The sequence below is a fragment of the Trachymyrmex cornetzi genome, unplaced genomic scaffold (genome assembly GCF_001594075.2).
Source record: "Trachymyrmex cornetzi isolate Tcor2-1 unplaced genomic scaffold, Tcor1.1 scaffold262, whole genome shotgun sequence".
Classification (NCBI taxonomy): Eukaryota; Metazoa; Arthropoda; class Insecta; order Hymenoptera; family Formicidae; genus Trachymyrmex; species Trachymyrmex cornetzi.
Genome location: NW_017297292.1, coordinates 11,566 through 22,364, shown reverse-complemented (window position 1 = coordinate 22,364; position 10,799 = coordinate 11,566). Strand labels below are relative to the sequence as shown.

General features: G+C 29.2%; 1 protein-coding gene across 1 annotated transcript in view; it reads left to right on the top strand.

The window, feature by feature from the left end:
• The window catches only part of LOC108761744 (glutamyl aminopeptidase), a 12,132-nt gene extending 1,576 nt beyond the window's left edge, over positions 1-10,556 (top strand). The window contains exons 2-9 of the mRNA XM_018508459.1: positions 833-1,297; positions 3,553-3,736; positions 4,996-5,143; positions 5,284-5,365; positions 5,890-6,251; positions 7,409-7,570; positions 8,284-8,579; positions 10,362-10,556. Of these exons, the coding sequence (XP_018363961.1) occupies positions 833-1,297; positions 3,553-3,736; positions 4,996-5,143; positions 5,284-5,365; positions 5,890-6,251; positions 7,409-7,570; positions 8,284-8,579; positions 10,362-10,556 (1,894 nt within the window). The remainder of the gene's footprint in view (positions 1-832; positions 1,298-3,552; positions 3,737-4,995; positions 5,144-5,283; positions 5,366-5,889; positions 6,252-7,408; positions 7,571-8,283; positions 8,580-10,361) is intronic.
• Positions 10,557-10,799: the final 243 nt, after the last annotated feature.

The window sequence follows — 10,799 nt, the reverse complement described above, 5'->3', positions numbered from 1 at the left end:
CTCTCTCTCTGTAATCACAGACAGCTATGTGCATTGCTTTTTTATTGATCATCATTAGTATCCTATAATTTTTTTAAAACTTCCTGGTATACCAGATATATTTAGAACGGCAACCGGAGCAACATGAACGTAGCTGATATAAGTAGCACCGTAATATTTATCATAGCAATAATTATTCTCAATGGTAAAGCCCGTAAAGCCCGTTCACCTTATTACGTAACACCCGTGCACTATCATATAGAGATACTTGACTACTCAGTCTTAACTTATCAATATACTGATAACAAGGCTTTATTTTGGGACAAGATACTCAATTTAGGTCATCATAATGGATCATTTTTTTTTCATGGAAAAACCAGTATAACCATCAATGTCCTTGAATCGACTCAATATATAAGATTGCATCAATTAAATCTGACAATAAGTCGTCTAAATATAACTTTAACTACAGATAGTGGTATAATATATATATTGAATAAATACAGTTATTACCATGACACGAATATTTTAGAAATTGTTTCATCTTATATATTATTTCCCGGGCTCTACACATTCAAAATAGAATTCTTCGGTCAACTTATAGAAAACCATAAAGGTATCTACAAAAATTTCTACACGGGAAATCGCACGGCGTGAGTAAATATTAAATAGTTGAAATTATATATATATGCATTATATATGCACTATAATATAATTATTTCTCATATTTTCTTAAAATTCATTCTCTTATAGCAATTTTTGATGTTGTTATATAAATTAAATCAAATGGTAAAAAGTATATTATTATTTAATGTTATTTAAAGTAAATATAACTATTATTAAATTGTTGTAGATTATTGCTCGCTCCACACATCCAAGCGACTGGAATGAGACAGTTATTTCCTTGTTGGGACATACCACACTTAAAGGCCACATTTGCAATTTCTATAAAGCATCATCGTAATCTTACAGCATTATCTAATATGCCGATAAAATATCATTCTACCAATCATACAATGACTTTGGAAGCTGAAGTGCTGACACATTTCTGTACTACTCCTCCAATGTCTACTTTGCAAGTTGCGATAGTTGTGACTGACTATTATAACCTTAAAGTTAACGATAACATTACTTTGTGGTGCGATTGTTATTCAGAAGAGAAGTCTCCGAAATTTGAGTTTGCACGAAGAATCATAAACGATATTACGTCGCATTTAAAATCTGAATTCGGTGGGATAAATATTCCAAAAATGGATCATGTTGCAATTCCAAATTTTCCACAAGATGGCACATCGAAATGGGGGCTCATCTTTCATACGTAATACATACTTCTAAATATATAACAATTTGTTAATTGAGAAAATTATTTATATCAATTGAATATCTAAAACTTTTGAATTTTTACGTATATATATTTTTATAAGAAATCTTCAGTTAATTATAAAAAAATCAATTATTGAAACAATTATTAATCCGTGAATCAGGTGTGGTGTGACTTACCCCAGCAAGATGAATTTTTAAGGTAAACTAAGGTATATTATGGCCATACGGAAAAGATGGCCATAGACCATAATTTCTCCAATAATTGATAAATAGTGCATTTTTATAGTCATTCTTAAAGATAATCAACATTTACAGTAGTTCATATACACTGTTCAAAATAACAATATTATAAATATTATTTAATATTTTTTCTTTCACGCGCGCGCGACTATCTCCAAAGTTTTACACGTGTCTGTTAAAAACTGTTATAATGTCTAATAAATTACAGTTAAACTGCTATAATCAACATTACATACAGAATAAAGGTACGTAAATTGCAATGTGATCTATAATTAATACTTTTATTTTCACTATTTGTTTATACTTATTATTGCTATCTTTCTTAATATCATGGCCATCTTTTCCCTAAAAATCAGATAAGATGGCCAATGCATATTTTGTAATATTTTGATAAAATTAAAGTTGTGTTAAGTATTTTCTCTTTAATTTCGATAGTATTTGTTACTTTAAGCTTCAGTGAAAGTAATATCCCAAATGTTGTTAAAAAGTAACAAGAATAAATGTACGTTTTTTGCATTTTAAAAAACTATGGCCATCATATCCGAGTTTACCCTATAACTTCATGAAAAGTACCGCGCGCCTGTTGCCGGTTTCGTGCAAATGGAGAGTGCGTCGTTGCCAATTATACTAAATTATAGCATATTTATGATGAAAAGTAGCATATATGTTAAATATACTCATACATGAACGATGTTGATTTTCCACCTGGTTCGGGGAGGGTTAATAACTATTATTACACTAGATATTATTAATTTTATACAATCTGTACTTTAAAGTAGATATAAAATTTGTTATTGCATTTATTTTTAAAAACAATTCAATTTTTTTTCATCAGCAGTGCATAAAAATATTAAAATATAAGTATCATATATTATTAAGTATTAAAAAATCATATAATTAAAAAAAACATATTTTTATTGAAAAAGTAGAGATAATCATGAAACGACTTCAATACTTGCACAAAGTAATGGTTTTATCTATATGATCTCTTTCTCCGTACTAAAAATCTACTTATATAATATTTTTTCATATGTCTTTATAAATTTTATTAACAATTGTGTCTGCCACTTTGTACACTTTATACAAGGAATCACCTTGTATATCAAATGTGACCTATTTTGTTTTATATTAGAAGTCACCAAAATCATAATCCAATATTCTATATATATGTATAAATTAATTAGAAAGGTAATATTTTACAAAATATTACATGTATCAAATTAAGATAAATTTAAAAAATAAACCTACATGTATAGTCATTTTTTAATGTCCTAATTTACCATTACAAATTATATAAATATTAGAAATTTAAAATGCCTATTACGATTGAAGCTGGATCTTCGTTGCTTAAATAATTCAATCTTGAATTACTGTTAATAAATTTATTGCGAAAAATATTACCTCGGCCGGGACTTGAACCAGGATCTCTTGTATTTCGTACGAGCGTCCTAAGCCATTAAACCACCGAAGCTTAGGACGCTCGTACGGAATACAAGAGATCCGGGTTCAAGTTCCGGCCGAGGTAATATTTTTCGCAATAAATTTATTAACAGTTTTAACATATTAACATCTTTATAATATACGATGCTTGATGGTAGCATCAAATTATTAAATTGTTTGTCGATTTAATTCCCGATTACCGAGTAGTTTCAATTTTATTTAGTCCGGAAAAATAATTCGGCGCGCCGTTTGAAAAAGACTACAATATGGTATATATGCAAGTACATATATAGTATATATTAGTAATTCAAGATTGAATTATTTAAGCAACGAAGCCATCCAGCTTCGACCGTAATAGGTATTTTATATTTCTAGTATTGATTGTGTTTCTCATATATACGGTCTAAAATAAAGATATTGTTTAAATTATATAAAATTATATAAAAACACATTAAACGTTTTATATCATTATAAACAAATTAAATTGAAATCTGTAAAGAAATTAATGTTTCATCAACCAAAAAATAAGCAATAATTTTTACACGTGAAAACAATTGTAATAATTTTTAGAGAAGCCAATCTTATATGTAATGAACAATCAGATTCAATTATGCACAAGATAGAAGTCGCACGTTTAATAGCACCCAAAATAGCATATCAATGGTTTAGTAACGTATTCAGTTATAATTGGTGGACTCAATTCTGGTTACACGACGGTCTTGCTACTTTGTTTGGAGAAGAAACCATCGTTAAGGTTCTTATATTTATTAACATTGTAATATAATAAATTTAATTTAATTTGATATATCTATTATTTTTATTCTTTAACACTTAAATCTGACAAACTTACAATCTTTTTTTACAGTACATACGAAAAATTTCTTAAAAGAAGAAGAACTTTACGCCAAGTGCATTAAAAAGGTATCAAATATTACATTCCTTTTATTAAAAAATACGGATACGAAATAAATGCAATTAGCTAAGTATTTCATAACGCAAGTCACATAGATAGTAAGTGACTAAAATGTTGACTGAATTGTAGTGAAGAAAACTTACCGTGCTCGGATTGGATAAAAATATTCTATGACCAATGTGTCTTCATAGTACAGAAATTATTTACAATACGAATTAATAAAAAAGTTATTACATACAATATTCTACAGACATATACAATACATGAAAACAATAATTCAACAAACAAGAGATATTAAAATTACTTACTAATTTTGTAAATTCGTTATCTATAATGTTTCTACATCCAAATATTATCAATGTTATTTATACATATTATTTCTCCATAGTTTATATCACGTCTGTTATTTGTGTTGTGAGTATATTTTCATGTCCCACAAACTAGTCACTATATATATATATATATACAAACATATAAATTACATTTATATACAAATGTAAATTATTTTTATATTTTAATTTATAATAAGAATATTGTGATGAGATAATACATTTATACAAATGTAATTAATGTGACCCGGGCACGCCAAATTTTTTCTTCACTATAATCCATTTGTCCAGTTTAGTCACTTTCAATATATTTTATGGGTCTTGCATTATGAAATACTTGGCTAATTGTATTTATATTTCGTATCCGTTTTCTATTAAAAGGAATGTAACATATATTCGGTATCTTTCTTATGCACTAAGCGTATATTTTTTTCTTTTTTAAGGGAATGCTTATACCAATAAAATATTTAGATAAAATATTTAAATTGGAATGATAATAACAATGTAAAATGACTCGTAAAAGCCTTTTCAATTAAATGTTAAAAATTTTTCAATTTAAATCGTTTAAACTTTTAAAATTGTATGGAGTTTTATTTTAAGAATTACATTCATTTTTTATTTCTAAACTGAATTATGAACTTCGTAAAATAATTTTTACAAGAATGCGCATATATGTGCACACAACATTAAGCAGCAGCACATGCTACACCATCCCAATGAGGATAGTCTTTCACCTTTACATTTTGTGTAATTAAGAAACATTGCTTTTAGATCTTCAATGATTCTAAAATCATGGATTTCCTCATGGTGCAGAATCAATACGAATCTCTTCATTTGGATTCTCACTTTGACATGAATCCTCAAATCATCAACCTGTTGAAAATTGATTCACTTTTCAGTTTTCCTCGTTATTTAAAAGGTAAGAATAGTTAAAGGATATTTTATTAAATATTTGTACATATGAATATTATTAAAAAAATTAATGAAAAAAACTTAGATAAACAAATTTTGTTCAAAAGGTTCAATTTGTAATTGATTAATATATATGTACCATTACAGCACTAATTGCTTTACGCATGCTCCAAAGTGCAATTACCGATAAAGTGTTTCGAAAGAATGTTCGTACATATGTAAACAGATAGTGAGTAAATATGTCAACTATAATTTCGTCGTATATTGTACTTATATAATAAATTTAACAGTTATTATAATTTTATGAAGTTGTTCGTAACTTTTCGTAATGGTTGCAATTTTTCTGAATATCTCTTGATTTCACATTTATAGGTACACATCTTTCTTTTCAATCAGTAATCACATAATGTTCGTAACTTTTTCGTTTTTCAACTATCCTTCATTTTCCTTCATCTGTTTAATTCATTAAATTCGTTATAACTTTATACAATTTTTTGTGTCATTCCTTAATAAACTATTGTATAAAATTACCTACTTAAAGTGTTGAAATTAAACTGAATTTTTACAAATTGTATTACCAATAGTAATATATAATAGGACTTGTAATGTACCTGAAATAGAAAATTGAAATATAATATATTACAGAATTCCATCTATATGTACAAGTTAATATGTAATCTTAAGTAATGAATACATATTTACGTTGTACACAACACATTATTTTGATCACTGACAAAAAATTTTTTAATTTAGCACTTTTAGCTCAATGGTTTCTTTTGATTTCTGGTCCATGCAAGAACCTATAGAAGCATTTAAATGTTATATACCATCAAATGAGTTCTTAACTTGGATAACGTACAGTCATTATCAAATTGTAACCTTCGAGCAAGCAGAAGCTGATTCTTACACGGGAAGATTGTCGCAGAAGTATAATCCAATCGGTCAGGGAAGATGGTGGATACTTATAAATTTAAAAAATTATAAATTACGGATCACAGAAACATTGCTCACGAAAAATTTCACAACATGTTTAACACCAGATTCACCATCTGTTACTTTATATGTGCAACAAATTGATTGGGCATATGATTGGGTAGTCAATATACAGCGAGTAGGTAAATATGTCTTAAAGGCTTAGAATTTATGGTATATAATTATTTGCAAGAGAATCTACCTTTCTACTTTCCTGTACATACATATACACACATATATACAGGATATTTGAAAAATAACGGTAACTCTTTCGCCTAGGGGCAAAACAAACTAAACTGAGAAGAAAAGTCCTCTACCATTTTACAATTTCCGCGATGGTTAACAATTGATTTCCGCGATGATTATTAACTTACGAAAATAGATAAATTCGTCGAGTCTATACCGCCAAATGCAAGCGCGCGACAGGATAAGAATAAAAGTATGAGAAATCTGTAGCATAGTGTAATAATACGCGTGAAGGCGTGCCTCATCTAGCGCGGTGAGGCCGGCAGCGGCGTTCGCGCCTATTATAGTGATGAAAGGTCGTTCTTTAGCGAATAGGTTGTGCTGAATACGTATGACCTTAAACTTTGTCTGTTGCTTAAAATTTTCAAGAAAGAAGAGGTTGAAACACCCCAATTCCTCCTAAAATGTGTTTTCGGCAGTATATATATATATATATATTCATAAAGTTATATATAGGTAATGCATAAACCAATTATTAGTGTATTATTACATCAGCTTTAGGAAGTTCTGATGTTAAAGTTTAGGCCTTTACCCGAGCTTTACCTTTCTGTTTACAGTTTAAAATCCTTCTATATCGTGAATTTGATTTACATTTATTCAGATAAATTGATGCATGTGGAGGACATGTTGGATCTATTATTTGAAATTTTTTAAATCCAACATCAGCTTTATAATTAGCAACCTAAAAAAAAAAACATAGAATTGCAATAATTCGCAAAAATTTATTTCCATAGAAAAATGTCGAATTTTTTTTAACAAATCTTCGAATTTTTGTTAACAAAGGATTAAAGGGATCCTAAAATAAAGCCTGAACTCCGATGTGATCGCTCTTGTATCGATAAAATACGACACGTCAATAAATCTTTATATATTACTACATGAATGTCATACTCACTCATACGTAAAAACCCAGATAGCAAAATGTCTGCAGTCTTCTAGCAGACAGCAGGTTCGAGCAGAAAATGATGGCAGTCTACCACCAACTGCGTCCACATAAAGCTTGTGTTTTGTTAACATCGCCTGTCGACATAAAGTGAAACCCAATTGTTCGCAGAAACTGAGCAGATCCTGTCGACAGTATCTGACCGTAGACTGTCACCAAAACCACGCAGATCCTGCTCTGACACGTCAGGTATCAGCAGAATCTGCTACGTTTCTGTCAACAATCTGCTGTCAAATTGTGTCAGAGTAGGATCTTCTGACAGTCTAATTCTAGGTGACGTCGAAAGGATCTGCTTGGTTTCTATAGACAATACACTGTCAGATTAAACCGTAAATCTGCTCTGTTTCTTTCTCCAGTCTCTGCCATTTACTCCTGCTTGCAGATTTTGTTACATTTCTTCCAGCAGTCGTCAACAGTATTATATACATCTAATTTTATAACAATTCCGTTGATATTTTGTTGGCATAGTATGTAGGAGACATTAAAAAAATCTGTTTTCTACAGACTTAGCTATCTGGGAATTTTCTAACTAACTAATCTTTCGTATTATGTACCTAAACCTAATACTAAGTACTCAACTTTGAGTGTTCATGTAATCTCTAGTCCGAATCAAAATTGTTTTATAGATACGAAGTATAAAACACGTATATAAACCGAATATTATTTCGAGTCGATGTTAAAAGTCGCTAACAAAACTGTAATTTCCTAACATTTTTTCGTTTATGGCGTATGATCGACCGATTTGGGCTACATTATCGTTTATACTTTAATTATGGAGACGTATTTTCTAATCTGTAACGGCAGTTAGAAAAGTACTTATTTAAAGAAATTGATAGAACAGATTCACACTTCAGGATCCCCTTAACATAAGAAAGAAGAAAAAAAATGAAAATAGTATTTCTCTTATTATCGAACCCATAAAATCCACATAATACAGTACGATAAAACTTTATAATACATACGATAACATTTTTTTCCATGAATAGGATATTATCGTGTCAAATATAATTTAAAAGGCTGGAACGCAATCGCAAATTATTTAAATTCAACAGCTGGAGAATATGAAGGAATTAGTGTCATCAATCGTGCTAAAATCATTGATGACGCATTTCATTTGATGATGGAAAATCAGCTCGACGTATCTATATTTTGGAACCTCACGCAATTCTTATCACAAGAGACAAATTATGTAGTATGGTATCCAATGATTAAAGTGTTCGAATATATGTCCACTATATTTCCATTTTCAAAAGACGAAATTAAGTTCATCGACGATATTAAGGTATAACGATCAGTACGTATTTAGTGATAAGTAGTGTCTCGCGATAAGAGCACGCGCAGCGTGTTGTTAGCGCGAGACCGGCCATGTATCTTTACGCGATCTGCCTAGTTTTTTCAGATTATATTTAACGAAAACTATCAGTTACTAGCAAAAGTGCGAAAACATATTGTTTTTACTTTTTATATCAATAACTGTTGAGCAATTTTGGATTGTAGCATGATTTATGTTAATAAAATGATTCAATTACGTTTATTTATTACCTCAATTTGAAATGAAACGAGGCAAAAAGAAATAAGTAATGGAAGAACAAAGTATTGTCACGCTTTTATGTTCTAAATATTGCATTTTTTGGATATCAAATGTTTTCGATTAATATTAGGATGATGAATAGTAGATTATCTTTAATAAATATTAAACATAAATTATGCTTTTATATCGATAACTGGTAAATAATTTTGTAAAAATAAACTGCTTACTTAAGGGATCAGACGGCAATTTATCAGTTTTATTTTGAAATTAAATATGAGAAATTAAAAAAAAATAATTCTGTTTTTGTTAGTATTATGCACGTTAAACAATTTGTTATATACGTATCTATTTACTTTAAGATACTAATTGTCTAAAAAATATTAAGGCGTGTACACATATCATGCAGAGAGAGCACAGAAAATTGAAAAAAATAATTTTTCTAAAATGCCTCATTATGAAAAGCGTTCATGCGTTCCATTTTTTATTTAGAAACGCTAATTCTGTGATTCTTTTCAGGTATATAAAATCTATTGACAAAATATATCTCATTTACGTCGAGTTCAGATATGAACTCCCAGTAAACAAGAAAGGATTAAAATGGATTGAAATTTTTTGTATTCTAATGCGTGTTTTAAATACAGAAAATCTCTTTTTGGATTAAATTGGATTCAATACAAATTCAGTTGGATTCAATTAAATTCAATTGAATACATTTGGATTAAAGGATTGAATTTTCAATTCAGAATTTTGAATTAAACATTGTTCACAGATGCACAGAAAAAGCTGATATTATTTTTAGATTGGAAGGCACAAAAATGTGCTTTTTTCATGCAATTCTTATAAACAAATAAAAATGCATTCCTGATTGAAAAGGATTTGTTTTAACGTTCGCGAATGCATATTTCTAAAAATCTGAATCCATTTCAATCCTTTATCGATTACAGGTCTACCAATCCTGAAAATATGAATTATGCTACGAAGTACGCTACAGATTTTTAGGACAGGATACCGATTATCTAACTTTCTCACTAGAGCGGAAACGTGAAAACATTTTCCTAGGGTGGAAACTTTAAAAGTGAAAATTTATATATGTACATATATATGTATACATATGGACACAACATACAAAAAATGTTCACTTTTCACGTTTCCGCCAGAGGAATAAGTTATATGATCGATATACTTCTTGATGTATAATATATCGAAACCCTTACTTTCATCATAGAAACTTTGTTTTGGGCACTCGCATTCAAAAATTCATTTCACTCGAATATATTGGGTAAAAAGTTTCATAATTTTGCTTCTTTTCTGCTCTGTATGATTTTTATCTATAAGAATTGTATTTCGCTACTTAATTCTATTTATCGGCCGTACTGCTTGCGGATAATCGATTTTTTTCGAATTTATTTCGAATAGATTATTATAGAAAAAATGTAGAAAGGTGAATCCTTTTTGAATTCGTAACGATCATCTGCGCTATCTAGGATAACGTACCTTATTATAATGGATGAACATAAAGTTTATGTCATTTAGGCAAAATTGAGAGAATTATTGGATAATCCATTAAGGGTGATACTAATTAAAAAACACCTAAAGGAAAATGACCTTACTGAATCTTTCAAACAAGAAATATTAAAATGGTCTTGTACGCTCAAACATTATCAGTGCGCAATGTTGGCCGAAGATACGTTAGGAGACCATCTTCAGAATCCAGAAATAGAACCGTAATACTATTTTATAAATATAAAAGACCTTTACCCACACGAGCACAAAGTAAGCCAGCAATATTGCATTAACATTGTATAAACGTACTAGTAATATTGCAGTAATTTTGAACGTGTTACATCAATGTTGCTGCAAGGTTCTGTGGGTAATCGAAACTTTTTGTGATTCACGCCTTAACAAACTGTCTGTTAAGATAAATAAACAACATTTTTTAATGTATATACTATGTATATTTATTCTTTTTTA